Source organism: Salmo trutta, chromosome 28 (genome assembly GCF_901001165.1).
Source record: "Salmo trutta chromosome 28, fSalTru1.1, whole genome shotgun sequence".
NCBI lineage: Eukaryota > Metazoa > Chordata > Actinopteri > Salmoniformes > Salmonidae > Salmo > Salmo trutta.
The window spans coordinates 10,236,081-10,254,229 of NC_042984.1; the positions used below are offsets into that span (position 1 = coordinate 10,236,081).

At 45.2% G+C, this 18,149-nt stretch overlaps 1 protein-coding gene across 3 annotated transcripts; it reads left to right on the forward strand.

Moving 5' to 3' along the window:
• The first annotated feature begins 80 nt into the window (after nucleotides 1–80).
• Nucleotides 81–17,507, forward strand: larp4aa (La ribonucleoprotein 4Aa). Of its 3 annotated transcripts, XM_029718566.1 has the most exons (17): nucleotides 2,083–2,291; nucleotides 3,037–3,072; nucleotides 3,216–3,318; nucleotides 5,030–5,194; nucleotides 5,420–5,507; nucleotides 5,786–5,922; nucleotides 6,259–6,362; nucleotides 6,542–6,652; nucleotides 6,792–6,845; nucleotides 7,010–7,228; nucleotides 7,604–7,707; nucleotides 14,249–14,458; nucleotides 14,871–14,922; nucleotides 15,153–15,311; nucleotides 15,473–15,615; nucleotides 15,865–16,078; nucleotides 16,254–17,507. In XM_029718566.1, the coding sequence occupies exons 1-17, from the start codon at nucleotides 2,274–2,276 to the stop codon at nucleotides 16,671–16,673; spliced, it is 2,337 nt and encodes a 778-aa protein (XP_029574426.1). In that variant the 5' UTR covers nucleotides 2,083–2,273; the 3' UTR covers nucleotides 16,674–17,507. The 3 variants fall into 3 exon arrangements, with proteins under 3 accessions (XP_029574425.1, XP_029574426.1, XP_029574427.1); XM_029718565.1 differs by lacking the exons at nucleotides 2,083–2,291; nucleotides 3,037–3,072 and adding an exon at nucleotides 81–636 and having other exon boundaries at nucleotides 16,254–17,449; XM_029718567.1 differs by lacking the exon at nucleotides 3,037–3,072.
• The last annotated feature ends 642 nt before the right edge of the window (nucleotides 17,508–18,149 follow it).

The window sequence follows — 18,149 nt, forward strand, 5'->3', positions numbered from 1 at the left end:
ACTTGTTTGTTTATCCGTTTGTCAACCGGAAACAGAAAATACGAACGATCCAAAAGGTCATTTCCAGCTCGCAGTGTGAGTCGGGACGGTGGCGCCCTTTACCAATGTCTGCCTGCTCTTAGGAAAGGTGCGTGTCCGCTTCGGTCGCCCGGCTAGGAATGCGCCTTTCGGCTTTGACGCTTGTTACATTTTTTGGGGGAAGTAACATTAGTGACAAAGGTGGTTGGTAAAAGTAGAGGCACGCTCTGGCATAGTTTTCGTCTGTAGTATTTGGTCGTGCGAACTTGATTCACCAACGTTGATTAATATCTAGCTGACTAGCTAGCTAAGTAGGATAGCTTACTTGCTAGCCCTGGCTGTTTTAGCTAGCTATCTTTTGGTGTTGGCTAAACAAGTCTAGCAGGAGATAACCCGATTGATTGTAGACAACAACCTGTACTTTGAGAGACGAGGGGGTGGAACCACGGGCCGGGGGGTTGGGAGGAAAACGACGGGGGAGACGTGAGCCAAGAGCGGCCGATGAGTTCGGACCAGGGCGGAGAGCCGCGGCTGCTGCAGGAGGAGGCTGATCCGGGGCCGAAGACCTGTGGGGAGGAAGAGACACCACTTGGGATCGGGGGAGGATCAGGCGGCATGGTGAGTTGCGGCCTCTACGCCTACTAGCTAAGCTAACGTTAGCTAGTCTACACACAACACACCATCCCCCTGCCATTGCCAACTCGTCCCCACCAACTTGATTTGTCGCCTGCCGTCATTGCCCTTCTCTAAATAGGGTCATGCACCAGTCATAGGCTGAGGCCAAGGATATTACCTAATGCTATTGCCATATTTTCTGCTAGCTACCAATCTGATTCACATCGAGAAATTGACTGAGATGACTTATGGCTAACGTTACCATATGTTTTGCTGAATGATTGTTTTGCTGTCGTTGGATACACAATGTAACGACTAACTAGCTAAATTGTCTAGCTAAAAGCATGAATATATTGTTTGACGCGTTCTTAACTATGTCCTTTGAAATTAGAGTAATGAATAGTCCCCCAATAACTTAATTTGCCAGCTAAGCTAAATAGCCAAACTGTAACGTTTTTCTGCCAGTTTAGTTTAGTCAGCTAACGTTAGCTACTTTGGCAGCGATTGATTTTGCTAGCTTAGCAGCCAAGCTAGGAAATGTAGCAATTTGTTGAGTAATCATTATGCAGTGACATAAGTGTCAATATTTATTATACTATCGATTGGAGATGGCGGGCACGGATATCGCCCAGCTAGCTATGCAACCTAACCACTAAGCACATTTATTAAAACTAGCATAAACTAGCCTAATCTCGCCAGACTCTAACTAGCTAACTAACATGCATTGCAAATACCCGGCCTATGCAGCACAGCAAATATCAGCCGACTTTAAAAACTGGGGCTAACGAGATACAACCAACAGTAAGCTAGCTATCTAGTTAGCACTGCACATATGTCCAGATTAATCCGAGTTGTTTCGCTAGACAGAGACTGCTTTCACAGAATTCATGTGTGCAATGTAATGTTTGTTCCATATCACATGATTTTGGAAACCACTCGATCATGAACAGGACATATTGAGATGTGACAGCTGCTCTTACTGGGAGTAGACTACGAGAAGGGTAGATCGATTTTGTAGCAGGTGGTCACTAGGAACGACTCCCAGTGGAAGGTTGCCTTATTATTATTTATTTCTTTACACGTGCCACTACCTACCTACAGTGAAACAGATCAAATTACATTTTGACACCCCCTGGCTACGACCTATTGTCTCACACCCACTCAACATAATTGACAGCTCAACAAGAGATTTCTACGCCTTATTGGGATTAGTGTCGAGATTTTATTAAAAAATCCACCCAATCCTTTAAAAGTGTGTCGTCTGGGGACCCGCCCGTGCTCTCGGATAGAATACTAATTCCCGAATTTTCTATCGATTCTAGAACACAGGGAGGAAGTGGCACGTGCCTCAAGTATCATCAGAAATGTTGAGGTGCTCACCAGCAGGGGTAGCAGGAGCAACACACTCCTTCTATTTGCTCGGGTTTGAGATTGACAAAGCTGTCTGCCAACAGCCGTTGTGCATTTCGAGTTGGCGGTAAGCGTGCGGAAGAGAGCGGGTTCTCTGTAGAGACATGTGGAGAAGAGCCGCATGTTCAACTTTAAACTACAAAGTAAAGCATCTCAAGTTCTGCTTTTCTCTGTTGCTCGCATTATATTATATGCGTCTTACATATTAGTTATCAAGGAAGTCAAATAAAATGATTTTATTTCTTGAGGTAAGCATCTTTTATTGTGTTAAATGTAGGCCGAACAACATACTCGCGAGTCGCCAGTGACTGATAATATTTATCACTCTGTGGTTGGAAGGAAAAACATGTGTGGGAATCGACCACCATTTCAATTGGTGGCTTACGTGTTTTATGCGTCTTTCGGGTTGGGGGTTTGTGTGTTGTGCCAATGCTTACATCACGGAAACAAATGTAGCCGTTTTTTTAGGCGTTTGATACATATCCAATTCGGTTGACATTTGTTTTATTGATGTATTGTATTTCAGTAAATGCTGAGACTGTAATCCCGAATAAATGTGATTAGTTACATGATGGTTTTTATTTTATTGTACCTCTTTATTTAACTAGGCAAGTCAGTTAAGAACAAATTCTTATTTTCAATGACAACACACTGTTCCTAGGCTAACTGCCTTGTTCAGGGGCAGAACGACAGATTTTTACCTTTTCAGCTTGGGGATTCGATCTAGCAACCTTCCGGTTACTAGTCCAACGCTCTAACCACTAGGCTACCTGCCGGCTACATTCCACTGCCAGTGATGCATAATTGCATAGTACAACTGTTAAACCAATTTGCAGCATGCACAATTTCAAGGATTTTCTAATAAACTCTGTTTACTGAGAACCGAGTCAATCTAAAACATACATTCAACCGGATTTGGGTTGTTTTGTTTTCTGTATGTGTAAATGCTAATGAGGTCATGTGTATTTCCCTTGTTGGGATGGGACCAATCAGAGGACACTCCGTAAAGAGAACATCCTGCTTTTATCAGTATGTATCACTGTGTATGGTGTAATGAACAGTAACATACATCATGTAAATCTATTTAATGTTGACTTGGATTGGAGCAGCTTTATATATGCATTTTTCAATCCATATGTTCCATTGTCTGTTATCATTGTCCCTGTTCCAAGGTCACCTCCAAGGGCGCAGGTCTGAACCCCAATGCCAAGGTGTGGCAGGCCCCTGCCGACGGCCCCGATGGAGCACAGTGGTCCCCAGCTGACATCACTGAAGGTGAGAAATAACATAGAATTCTATATACGGTTTAATAACATATAATATTACTGTTTATACCATTTAGCAGGCTCTTTTAGCCAAACTAACTTATAGTTGTGTATAAAGCACGTATAAAATAAAAACTATATATTTTGCTCCAGTAGGAATTGAACCCACAACCCTGTCGTTGCTGGCACCCTACCTAAGAATCATAAGCATAATTGATTGGATTTATATAATGCTTTTCCAAATGTTCAAAGTGCTTTTACATTGTAAGGAACTGTCATCTTATCCACCAAATCAATTCAATAAACTTTATTAGTCCACGATAAGCTATTATTGCTGACAACAGGAAGCACCTACCAATACATATACTGTACCATACATGATATCAATGCCACATGTACTGAAATCTCTAGGACTGTTTTTATTGAGAACATCATCTCTCTTTATTGAAAAGGGCCGAGAGGGTGCAGCAGGAGACATATAGGAAGTCAAGTCCCAGTGCAGGCCTATAGACCCCTCTCCGTCCCAGTGCAGGCCTATAGACCCCTCTCCGTCCCAGTGCAGGCCTATAGACCCCTCTCCGTCCCAGTGCAGGCCTATAGACCCCTCTCCGTCCCAGTGCAGGCCTATAGACCCCTTTCCGTCCCAGTGCAGGCCTATAGACCCCTTTCCGTCCCAGTGCAGGCCTATAGACCCCTTTCCGTCCCAGTGCAGGCCTATAGACCCCTTTCCGTCCCAGTGCAGGCCTATAGACCCCTCTCCGTCCCAGTGCAGGCCTATAGACCCCTCTCCGTCCCAGTGCAGGCCTATAGACCCCTCTCCGTCCCAGTGCAGGCCTATAGACCCCTCTCCGTCCCAGTGCAGGCCTATAGACCCCTCTCCGTCCCAGTGCAGGCCTATAGACCCTCTTTCCGTCCCAGTGCAGGCCTATAGACCCTCTTTCCGTCCCAGTGCAGGCCTATAGACCCCTCTCCGTCCCAGTGCAGGCCTATAGACCCCTTTCCGTCCCAGTGCAGGCCTATAGACCCCTTTCCGTCCCAGTGCAGGCCTATAGACCCCTTTCCGTCCCAGTGCAGGCCTATAGACCCCTTTCCGTCCCAGTGCAGGCCTATAGACCCCTTTCCGTCCCAGTGCAGGCCTATAGACCCCTTTCCGTCCCAGTGCAGGCCTATAGACCCCTCTCCGTCCCAGTGCAGGCCTATAGACCCCTCTCCGTCCCAGTGCAGGCCTATAGACCCCTCTCCGTCCCAGTGCAGGCCTATAGACCCCTCTCCGTCCCAGTGCAGGCCTATAGACCCCTCTCCGTCCCAGTGCAGGCCTATAGACCCCTCTCCGTCCCAGTGCAGGCCTATAGACCCTCTTTCCGTCCCAGTGCAGGCCTATAGACCCTCTTTCCGTCCCAGTGCAGGCCTATAGACCCTCTTTCCGTCCCAGTGCAGGCCTATAGACCCTCTTTCCGTCCCAGTGCAGGCCTATAGACCCTCTTTCCGTCCCAGTGCAGGCCTATAGACCCTCTTTCCGTCCCAGTGCAGGCCTATAGACCCTCTTTCCGTCCCAGTGCAGGCCTATAGACCCCCTGTTGCACTCTCTTTCCGTCTCAATGTAGGCAGTTAGGATCTCAAATGGGCGACTAAATATTCGTAACATTTTTACACAATTATTCTCTTAACTACTAAATGTAATAATAATGGCACCCCTGTTGCTCCCACTCTCTCCCATCCAGGTTATTCAGAGTCTGTGCCCTCCACCGGTTGTAAACCGTACAGCGTAGGCTTCACCACCCTGGAGGACAGCGGCTCCGCAGCAGCCACAGCTGAGATCACTGTGAACGGCATGGATCCTCCAGACCTGGCCTTCACCCCTGCTGAGACTACAACTGGGACCTTGGGTTAGTTATAAAGCATGGTGGACTAAACTACAGTATCCATAATCCACCATAAGATTAAGACTCTTATAATTAGTCGATCATAGCCTTGACACAAGGTTTCTCACTGACAAATTACAAGACGGTTACAAATGCATTATCTGGGCAGACCTCTTACGGATGTCTTTTCAGACCTCATGTAATTATCTGACAATATTACATACTCACTGAACACATGTTGGTTTGAAGGGGAGACCAAGCTGACAGAGGAACAGCCCCTCTCATCAGAGAACCTGACAGAGTCCCTCAAGAAAGAGCTGGAGTTCTACTTCTCTCGGTGAGGACACATGTTTTTTTAGGTTAGGTGTTCTACATCTAGGTGAGCGTAGTTGTTCCTATGTTTGAAACAGGAGATATTACCTGAACTTATCCAATAAAAACTGCTTGTATTTTTTAGTTGCAAAACATTTTACTACATTATGCCCTACTGAATGACCCAGAGTCTTGTGGTTTTTGGATAAGTAATTGTAATAAGTGTATTCCTTCGAATACGTGTGCATGGTTGATAGCATGCATCTTTTATGATTTGACGTTTGTCCCTCGTTTGTTGTGTAGGGAGAACCTGTCCAAGGACCTATACCTGATGTCCCAGATGGACAGTGACCAGTTTGTCCCCATATGGACCATAGCCAGCATGGAGAACATCAAGGCCCTCACTACTGACATGGAGCTCATCCTGGACGTGCTCCGATGTAAGGGGACTAAACCTTTTTTGTTTTATTTGTATTTTTTCCTACTTTTTTGGAACCATGTAACTTGGTCCCTAATCTGTTTTTGTCTTTTCTTGCCAACTCCTATGGTAATACCGTAACCATAGGAGTTGGCAAGACTGCACAAACAGTTCTGGGACCATGTGGGCTTGAGATCGAATGGTATGGATTTTTTTTAACGCACCTAGGGCACTATGTTTAGGGCAGTGTAGAAGAGGGATGGACCCCCCCCCCCCCCAACTACGATGCTAGTTACTGTATGTGGATCGATAATGGTGTCATTTGTGTCCCTGAGCCTGACATGCTTGTGGTTCTCAGCCTCTCCAATGGTTCAGGTGGATGAGCAAGGAGAGAAGGTGCGTCCTGATCACAAACGCTGCATCATCATACTGAGGGAGGTTCCTGAGACAACACCTGTAGAGGTAAGACAACCATGTTAGTCATGTTATAATCAATACACAACCATGTTACAGACGATGTCTTATTATTGAAAAAGGTGAATTGGTGTAAGTACGCCTCCGTCTGTCACAACGCTGGCACATTTGCTGTATTTAATCTTATTTGCTGTATTTAATTACATTTTTCTTCTTTGTTCCCTAAGGAAGTGGAGGCTCTCTTTAAAAGTGACGACTGTCCGAAAGTGATTAGTGTAGAGTTTGCGCACAACAACAACTGGTACATCACATTCCAATCTGACACTGATGCTCAACAGGTAAGCTGGATCTGATTGGTTTATAAAGCGGTGTTAAGGCTTCTGATTGGTGTAATGGGCATGAAGCTGTTATCAGTCCCAATTTTGTTGAAAAGAGTTCTGGAATTACTGCCTGTCTGAGTCTTTCTGACCTTTTCAGGCACACAGATATCTAAGAGAAGAGGTGAAAACATTTCAGGGAAAACCTATCATGGTGAGTTGCATTATGACACTATCAATCACTTGCCAGTTAAGTCTGCAATTTCCCTCAACTAGCACGTCCCTTTATTGATCTCTCCTCCCTTCTCAATCATGTTGTGAAGCCAAAGACGCATTTCACAAGGTTCTTTTTTTCTTCATTTTACTTCTTCCTTCCAGGCGAGGATAAAAGCCATCAACACGTTCTTTGCTAAGAATGGCTACCGTAGCATGGACAGCAGCCTGTACACAGCCCAGCAGTCTGCCCCGACCCAGACCCAGTACAACCCTAACCTGTACATGCAGCACGTCTACAGCCCTCAGCAGCAGTACCCTCTCTACGGCATCGTACCACAGTCCTGGACAACCTCTCCTACACCCTACTTCGAGACTCCGCTGGTGAGCATCGTAGACTTTATCCTTTTAAATGGTGTTATAAATAATATAGAAAATATTTGATGAGATGCAGAACGCTATAAACTAATCCTAGTAAATTGTGTTAACAATAACTTCATTCATTTATATAGGTTAGTCTTATTGATGTCATCTCATGTACAAGAGAAGTAATTTACAATGAAAAAATATTTTATTACGTTATTGCTTGTTCAACATTGATCTGTATAAAGGGGATTGCTGTACACTGCGGCTGACCCTGTGCTTCCAACCCCTCTGTTTGTCATGAGGTTAGGCTGATCAGACAAGGAGAAAATCTGTCTAAGAAGAAAAAAAAAATATATATATATATATTTGTTCTTCCTTTTCCCATCTCTCCAGGCACCATTTCCCAATAGTGGCTTTGTGAATGGATTCAGTTCTCCTGGACACTACAAGACTGGCAACAACTCCCTGCACATAACTCGCCCCTTCAACAGAAACCGGTATGTTGAAAGTTGGTCTAGTATGTCTGCCGTTAACGTATGCTGCTCGTCCAAAAAGGGTTGACTTGGGTTAAACTTTTGACTGACCGTTGATGAATGCGTATATAAATTAATTTATGTTCATGAGTCTGTGGCCGTAAGATATATACAGTGCCTTCGGAAAGTGTTCAGGCCCCTTGACTTTTTCCACATTTTGTTACGTTTACAACCTTATTCTAAACTGTATTAAATAAACAAAATTCCTCATCAATCTACACACAGTACCCCATAATGACAAAGCAAAAACAGGTTTGTAGAAGCTTTTGCTAAATTATTAAACATAAAAAAAACAGGGCCTCCCGAGTGGTGCAGTGGTCTAAGGCAGTGCTAGCTGTGTCACTACAGATCCTGGTTCGATTCCAAGCTGTGTCGCAGCCGGGCGCGACCTGGAGACCCATGAGGCGGTGCACAACAGTCCCATTGCGCTCTATCGACTCCTGTGGCGGGCCGGGCACATGCACGCTGACACGGTCACTAGCTGTATGGTGTTTTATTCTGACACGTTGGTGCGGCTGGCTTCTGGGTTAAGCGGGCATTGTGTCAAGAAGCAGTGCGGCTTGGCGCGGTAGTGTTTCTGAGGACACGCGGCTCTCTGAGGACACGTCGTCTCCCGAGTCCGTACGGGAGTTCCAGCGATGGGACAAGACTGTAACTACCAATTGGATACCATTGGGGAGATCAAGGGCAAAAAAATGTAAAACAGGTAACGTATTTACATATGTATTTAGACCCTTTGCTATGAGACTCAATTGAGCTCAGGTGCATTATGTTTCCATTGATCATCCTTGATATGTTTCTACAACTTGATTGGAGTCCACCTGTGGTAAATTCAATTGATTGGACATGATTTGGAAAGGTACACACCTGTCTATACAAGGTCCCACAGTTGACCGGGCACATCAGAGCAAAAACCAAGCCATGAGGTCTAAAGAAATGTCCGTAGAGCTCCGAGACAGGATTGTGTCGAGGCACAGGTCTGAGGAAGGGCACCAAAACATTTATGCAGCATTGACGTTCCCCAAGAACACAGTGGCCTCCGGCATTCTTAAATGGAAGAAGTTTGGAACCATCGAGACTCTTCCTAGAGCTGGCCGCCCGGCCAAACTGAGCAATCGGGGGAGAGGGGCCTTGTTCAGGGAGGTGACCAAGAACATGGTCACTCTGACAGAGTTCTTAAACTCTCAAAACATGAGAAACACGATTCTCTGGTCGGATGAAACCAATATTGAACTCTTTGGCCTGAATGCCAAGCGTCATGTCTGGAGGAAACCTGGCACCACCACTGCAGTGAAGCATGGTGGTGGCAGCATCATGCTGTGGGGATGTTTTTCAGTGGCAGGTACTGGGAGACTAGTCAGGTTCGAGGGAAAGATGAACAGAGAGATCCTTGATGAAAACCTGCTCCAGAACACTCAGGACCTCAGACTGGGGTGAAGGTTCACCTTCCAACAGGACAACGACCCAAAGCACACAGACAAGACAATGCAGGCGTGGCTTCGAGACAAGTCTCTGAAATGTCCTTGAGTGGCCCAGCCAGAGCCCAGACTTGAACCCGATCGAACATCTCTGGAGAGACCTGAAAATGGCTGTGCAGCAACGCTCCCCATCCAAGCTGACAGAGCTTCAAAGTATTTGCAGATAAGAATAGGAGAAACGCCCCAAATGCACGTGTGCCAAGCTTGTAGCATCATACACAAGAAGAATCGTGACTAATCGCTGCCAAAGGTGCTAAAACAAAGTAATGAGTAAAGGGTCTGAATATTTATTTAAATGTGATATTTTATATAAAACAATATCTAAACCTGTTTTTGCTTTGCCATTATGGGGTATTGTGTGTAGATTGATGAGGGGGGGAAAAAATTATTTAATACATTTTAGAATAAGGCTGTAACTTAACAATGTGGACTAAGTCAAGGGGTCTGAATACTTTCTGAATGCAGTGTATACGCCATTTAGGCTTCCATAAAACCAGAGAGGATGCATTTCCATATGAATAGTTTATGGGTATTACTGACTGAACCACTCCCTGTTCTCTTACGGTCTGTCCCCACAGTGTCCCCCTCTATTCAAGAAAGAAAGTAATAAATACCTTCAGGTACAGCCATTATACTGTCTAGAATCAGCTTCATCGCTTTGTCAGTTCATAACAGTTCAGTTTTAACCCATCTCTTACCATACCAGTCTACAACCTAATGGCTAAATCTAGAACTGGGCCCAAGCCTTGGCTCTAAGAGCAAGATATGTAAGTTCATAACATCTCATTACCTTTAGCGTTATCAATGTTAAGATACAGTATGTTCTTGCACAATGGACAGCTAGGATTTGTTAATTCATTTGACGTAACTTATGTTTAGACGCTGTTTATATGAGCTATAGTATATGGGCCAGATCATAGTTAGGTTAAGTGACCTAGCCCTCCATTTAGTCAACTGTTTCTCTCATCATCCTGACCATCCATCCGTCTGGTTTCTCTTCATTTATCTCTTAAGTTTAATTTAGACGTTTCATTATTACAGCTGTACTTTGGTAATGTAGTCATGTTACCAAATACATACAGTGAGGGGGGGAAAAGTATTTGATCCCCTGCTGATTTTGTACGTTTGCCCACTGACGAAGAAATGATCAGTCTATAATTTTAATGGTAGGTTTATTTGAACAATGAGACAGAATAACAACTAAAAAATCCAGAAAAACCCATGTCAAAAATGTTATAAATTGATTTGCATTTTAATGAGGAAATAAGTATTTGACCCCTCTGCAAAACATGACTTAGTACTTGGTGGCAAAACCCTTGTTGGCAATCACAGAGGTCAGACGTTTCTTGTAGTTGGTCACCAGGTTTGCGCACATCTCAGGAGGGATTTTGTCCCACTCCTCTTTGCAGATCTTCTCCAAGTCATTAAGGTTTCGAGGTTGAAGTTTGGGAACTCGAACCTTCAGCTCCCTCCACAGATTTTCTATGGGATTAAGGTCTGGAGACTGGCTAGGCCACTCCAGGACCTTAATGTGCTTCTTCTTGAGCCACTCCTTTGTTGCCTTGGCTGTGTGTTTTGGGTCATTGTCATGCTGGAATACCCATCCACGACCCATTTTCAATGCCCTGGCTGAGGGAAGGAAGTTCTCACCCAAGATTTGACGGTACATGGCCCAGTCCATCGTCCCTTTGATGCAGTGAAGTTGTCCTGTCCCCTTAGCAGAAAAACACCCTCAAAGCGTAATGTTTCCACCTCCATGTTTGACGGTGGGGATGGTGTTCTTGGGGTCATAGGCAGCATTCCTCCTCCTCCAAACACGGCAAGTTGAGTTGATGCCAAAGAGCTCCATTTTGGTCTCATCTGACCACAACACTTTCACCCAGTTGTCCTCTGAATCGTTCAGATGTTCAATGGCAAACTTCAGACGGGCATGTATATGTGCTTTCTTGAGCAGAGCGACCTTGCGGGCGCTGCAGGATTTCAGTCCTTCATGGCGTCGTGTGTTACCAATAGTTTTCTTGGTGACTATGGTCCCAGCTGCCTTGAGATCATTGACAAGATCCTCCCGTGTAGTTCTGGGCTGATTCCTCACCGTTCTCATGATCATTGCAACTCCACGAGGGGAGATCTTGCATGGAGCCCCAGGCCAAGGGAGATTGACAGTTCTTTTGTGTTTCTTCCATTTGCGAATAATCGCACCAACTGTTGTCACCTTCTCATCAAGCTGTTTGGCCATGGTCTTGTAGCCCATTCCAGCCTTGTGTAGGTCTACAATCTTGTCCCTGACATCCCTGGAGAGCTCTTTGGTCTTGGCCATGGTGGAGAGTTTGGAATCTGATTGATTGCTTCTGTGGACAGGTGTCTTTTATACAGGTAACAAGCGGAGATTAGGAGCACTCCCTTTAAGAGTGTGCTCCTAATCTCAGCTCGTTACCTGTATAAAAGACACCTGGGAGACAGAAATCTTTCTGATTGAGAGGGGGTCAAATACTTATTTCCCTCATTAAAATGCAAATCAATTTATAACATTTTTGACATGCGTTTTTCTGGATTTTTTTTGTTATTGTCTCTCACTGTTCAAATAAACCTACCATTAAAATTATAGACTTTCTTTATCAGTGGGCAAAAGTACAAAATCAGCAGGGGATCAAATGCTTTTTTCTCTCGCTGTATGTCCTTTACTAAGAAGTGAGTGAGATCCTATGACATCTGATTCATATGATGACTGTATAAATAAGACCACTAGCTGCTGTAGCCAGGGGAATTGAGATTTGGTCAGTCTAAAATATTTGTCTGGTACATTTTCATTTGTCAACTGCCATTTCAACCTGAATTAAAAAGTAATCTAATTTGAGCTGGAGAACTGGTACAGGAAACCACTTTTTAATAGTGTTTGGTGGTTTACATTGAGAAATGCATCCACTGCTTTTTAATAAATAAACTCAGCAAAAAAAGAAATGTCCTCTCACTGTGAACTGCTTTTATTTTCAGCAAACTTAACATGTGTAAATATTTTGTATGAACATAAGATTCAACAACTGAGACATAAGCTGAACAAGTTCCACAGACATGTGAATAACATAAATGGAATAATGTATCTCTGAACAAAGGGGGGGTCAAAATCAAAAGTAACAGTCAGTATCTGGTGTTGCCACCAGCTGCATTAAGTACTGCAGTGTATCTTCTCCTCATGGACTGCACCAGATGTGCCAGTTCTTGCTGTGAGATGTTACCCCACTCTTCCACCAAGGCATCTGCAAGTTCCCGGACATTTCTGGGGGGAATGGCCCTAGCCCTCACCCTCCGATCCAACAGGTCCCAGACGTGCTCAATGGGATTGAGATCCGGGCTCTTCGCTGGCCATGACAGAACACTGACTGCCGTCTTGCCAGAAATCACGCACAGAACGAGCAGTATGACTGGTGGCATTGTCATGCTGGAGGGTCATGTCAGGATGAGCCTACAGGAAGGGTACCACATGAAGGAGGAGGATGTCTTCCCTGTAAAGCACAGCGTTTGAGATTGCCTGCAATGTCAACAAGCTCAGTTTGTTGATGCTGTGACACACCGCCCCAGACCATGACGGACCCTCCACCTCCAAATTGATCCCGCTCCAGAGTACAGGCCTCGATGTAAAGCTCATTCCTTCAACGATAAACGCGAATCCGACCATCATCCCAGGTGAGACAAAACCGCGACTCGTCAGTGAAGAGCACTTTTTGCCAGTCCTGTTTGGCCAAGCGACGGTGGGTTTGTGCCCATAAGCGACGTTGTTGCCGGTGATGTCTGGTGAGGACCTGCCTTGCAACAGGCCTACAAGACCTCAGTCCAGCCTCTGTCCGCAATAGGCTGAGAGTCTGAGCACTGATGGAGGGATTGTGAGTGTGTAACTCAGGCAGTTGTTGTCATCCTGTACCTGTCCTACAGGTGTGATGTTCAGATGGACCGATCATGTGCAGGTGTTGCTACACGTGGTCTGCCACTGCGAGGATGATCAGCTGTCTGTCCTGTCTCCCTGTAGCGCTGTCTTAGGCGTCTCACAAGACGGACATTGCAATTTATTTCCCTGGCCACATCTGCAGTCCTCATGCCTCCTTGCAGCATGCCTAAGGCACGTTCACACAGATGAGCAGGGACCCTGGACATCTTTCTTTTGGTGTTTTTCAGAGTCAGTAGAAAGTCCTCTTTAGTGTCCTAAGTTTTCATAACTGTGACCTTAATTGCCTACCGTCTGTAAGCTGTTAGTGTCATAGTGACCGTTCCACAGGTGCATGTTTATTTATTGTTTATGGTTGTTTGAACAAGCATGGGAAACAGTGTTTAAACCCTTTACAATGAAAAGCTTGGAAGTTATTTGGATTTTTATGAATTATCTTTGAAAGACAGGGTCCTGAAAAAGGGCCATTTTCTTTTTTTGCTGAGTTTACATTTCTAAGAATCCGACCATAGCAGGAACACACAATGAAAGTGTCACGTTCTATTGTACTTTTATGCAAACACTGGTTGGACCTTAAGATGAAAGAATTGATGTTCATAGAGGAAGTGCAGGCTGTAGAGATTAGGTCTGGTCCTCTCCCTCTCATTGAATTTATTTATCTATATCTGTCCCAATGAGTGCTAAGATTGAAATCTGAAGGTCTTCAAGTATGGATTGGAAAAAACGAACCAATGGAAGGAAGGGGAAAAGAGGAAGTATTGTAATACTCTCTTACCAAGTTCATCTTTTTGTGGTTTTCTTTGCTTGCCTCTGTATTTGTCATCAGGAGTTGGCCAACATACTGCATGCTATTATTTTATTGCCCACCACATATTCCCGTCCCAGTTGTGCCAAGATTAGCCTCTAACTCTGGGTCGTATTCATTAGGGCACACCGTAGTAAAACAGTTTGCAACAATTACATTTTTCTTTTTGGTTTAGTACTGGAAGTCCCTCCCTGTTTGTCAGTTTTGTGTTTGGGGCCTATTGAATACGACCCAGATGTATCTAAACCTGGTCGGATCTGTTATCACATCTCCTTCGTCCTCCAGGAACCATGTGAAACCCCAGGTGGGGAGACCAGGTGAAGTGGCCCCTGTCCCCCTGGAGAGCTTGACTGGCCTGAGGAGCCCTCAGCCCCCCACCACCAACCCTGGGCCCCTGCAGACCCAGACACCTCCGGACCCAATCTCAACCTTCCCCCACCTCTCCTCCACCTCCTCGGACCCCAACGATGACGGAAGCATGTCTGTACGCGGAAGGTGAGGCTGACACTATTATTAACCTTGGTGTTTTAACTGGTAAAAACGTAACACACAGTGAGGTATTGTCCCCCCCCCCATTGGAACAATGAAGTTGGGTTTTTGAAGTGGTGAATTCCTTTGAGTCATCTCAGACCTAGTGATGACAACTTGATGCACAGGAGGGAAATCAGGCTGTGGAGTGAGAATGGCTTTGGGATTCTTTCTCCTGTACCTCTGCTCCTCCTCTCTACCTCTTCTCCTCCTCTCCCCGAAGCTATTATCTTCTGCACCTGTCCCGATGAGCGCTAAGATTATGAGATCTGAAGGTCTGAAATGGAGAATGTAAAACCAACCAGTTTACAGAGAACCAAGTGTACAAATTTCAGCACCATCTCTAAAAGAGAAGCATCTCTTCTGTCCTCCATTACAGAAGGACGACATACAGAGGCACGCGAAGGAGGAGAGAGGACGAGCGGATCACGGTAATGTTACAAAATGAACTACAGTAATAATGTCGAGTTAGCTTTTGAATAACGTATTTAATTAGGACCAAACCGGTTATCTACTTCCTGGTGCATTGTCTGTTGTTTTTAAGCTTATGGTTTAATGTCTGTTACATTGTGTGGCTGTACATTTGAGTTTTATGGTGCATAATGAATTTCCTCGTTGAGGGCATTAACATGTTTATAATGTTCTCTCTTGGTCCTTCCAGAGACCCATCCCTCTGGCTGAGGTAAAGGTGGCGCCCCCTAAGTTTGACCTGGCTACTACTAGTTTCCCCCCGCTGCCGGGCTGTGTGGCCAGTACCCAGGGAGAGCCCCTACTGGAGAACAGGATGTCTGATGTGGTGCGAGGACTGAACAGGGACAAGGTAAACACTGGATCCATGTGGTTGTTCATACCTTAATACTGAGATGGATACACTTAACTCCGACTGTTGTATAAATCACACGTTGACACACGAATGAAAAATGGGAGTTACACATGCAGATCAAGTCATATGCTCACGTCAGTGTGCCCTCCTCTCTGTAGACAACGGAACTAGCCAACAAGGAAGTGAGTGCCGGCCCAGCCTCAGGACATGAGGAGGCAGTGTCTGTGTCTAGTCTTGTTCAGCCTACAGCCAAACTTGCTGTACACCCTCACGCACCCCCCAGCCCTGTCCCAGCCCCCAGGTAAGGAAACAGGCTGAAGTCGGCTCATTTTTTTTCAGGGTCACAGTTGTCCTGTCATTTCACGTGCTCTTTGTTTAGAGACTAATTGAAGTCCTACGAGTGGAAAGTATTCTACTTATCAGCTGGTCATTCTGCTCCTTAGCATTTTCATGTAACGGTTGAATTGACTACAATCATAATATGTAGAGGTCAAATAGGGAGGTACAGGTCTGCCTCAGTCCTAATGGAGTTTTTAATTTTCTTCTGTAGTGTACCACATCAGGAGAAGAAGTGGGATAGGGTGGCAGAGCCCTCAGCCCCCAAAGTCACCCCACATAGACCTGCTACCTCTGGGGCCAACCCAACCGGACCCCCCTCCACACAGCCAGCTGTGCCTGGCCCCAAGCCCCAACCCAGCACAGTGTCCTCTACACCAGCTACCCCGAGCACCCTGGCCTCCACCACTACTACCCCTGCACCACTGGTAAGACGCCATGGATCATACGGGACCTCTACTCTAGCCATTTACACATGATGGATCTGTGTTACATAAGGATTGCTTCTTTGTCTTATGAAACGTAATTGATTTCCCTTCTCTAACCTTAGCCCAAACATCTACATCTGTTAACTCATTTGTATTTTTTCTGTCTCTCGTTCAGGAGCCCCGCAAGCTCAGCTATGCCGAGGTGTGCCAGCGAGCCCCCCCTCCAGGCCCCCCAGCCTCCTCCACACCAGCCCAGCCGCTGCGTGAGCAGCGCGTCAACAAGGCAGAGGAGCCAGGATCCAGCTCTACCGCCAGCCCAGAAGACCACACCAGGGGAGACCGGCAGGACAAGGCCCAGGAGAGAGAGAGGGATGGGGGCTGGGAGTGCAAGGAGAGCCGACCACGTGATCGTGACCATCGAGACCGTGACTCTCGGGATGGACGGTACTACCGCAACAATGGACCCCCCAGACAGGGGGGCCTCAAGTTCCATGAACAGAGACGGGGTCCCCAACTGGCCCGACGCAGCTCCCCCCAAGGAGGCCCCCGACACACTGGCAAAGAGCAGAACATCCCCCCGGTATCGCCAAAGTAAAACTTCTGATATGACTGACAACAAACAAACAAACAAACAAAAGTGTGACATATATATGTGGATATATATATATATATATATATATATATATATAGAAAATCAATGCATATAAAAGCAACAACCTTAGTGGTAACCCCCCCACCCCTCACCTCCTGGAACATTGTCCCAGAGAAAGAAAGAAAATGAATTAGCTAATGTAGTTAAATGGAAGACTAGGGACATCCAGGAGAAAGAACCAACATTCTAAACAAGTATCAACTATCTTTCGGAGTGATTTGAAAAAGGAAAAATATATAATTTAGGCCTCGTAAACAAATCTTATTAGCAGAATTTAAAATCAGTGATTTATTTGGAGTTAGTTTCCTTTGCTACTCTGCCTGGGGAGAGGTTGCACACTGGGCCCTGTATTAAGGCCCTTTAGATTTTAAACAATAGATGTTGATCTACAAGGAACATATGCACTATAGAACTTAACATACATGCATATGTTGTGTACATAACAAAGATATCACTAACAACGACAATATCTTATTTTTTTCTTTTGTGTACGTTCGGCAAGGATGAATGACTGACTGAAATAAGATGTGATTGATTGAGATATCTGTTTTATGCCTCTCTTGTTGCTAAGCAAACCGATTGGGACAGTGCTACAGTTCAGTTCACTGGTTTTCATGGAACAAATGAATAGCTCATTGGGATTCAAGAATCAACTACCTGAAATTGGCCAGTTAGACATGATCCTCTTAATGTTTATTCATGAAAAATGTTAAAGATGATTTGAGCGTTGTTTAATGATTGGCTCACCTATGTTATCAGTAAAGAATTCAACCAAAATAATTGGTAATAATCAAGTTATAGTTTTATGCTTGTCCCCCCCCCCCCCCCCGAGCTGTCTGTGGCATATACAGGTAACTGACAAAATAAAGGAAACCCCCAACAAAGTTACATTTTACATTTACGTCATTTAGCAGACGCTCTTATCCAGAGCGACTTACAGTAGTGAACGCATACATTTCATTTTCATTTCATACATTTTTTGTTTTTTTCTTCGTACTTGGCCCCCCGTGGGAATCGAACCCACAACCCTGGTGTTGCAAACACCATGCTCTACCAACTGAGCTACGGGGAAGGCTGTAGCCTTAATAGGACATTGGGCCACCATGATCTGCCAGAAAAGACTGAGTGCACATTGGCATTGATTCTACAAGTGTCTGGAACTGTATTGGAAGGATGTGACACCATTATTCCACAATAAATTCCTAGTTTGGTGTTTGGTTGGTGGTGGAAAACGCTGTCTCAGGCGCCACTCCAGAATCTACCATAAGTGTTTAATTTGGTTGAGATCTGGTGACTGACAGCCATGGCATATGGTTTACATTGTCAGTGCTCTATGGATGGGGGCATTGTCATCCTATATTGGCGTAGCCATGGTAGCCAAAAGAATGGCCTGGCCAGCATTTATTTACTCAACCTTAA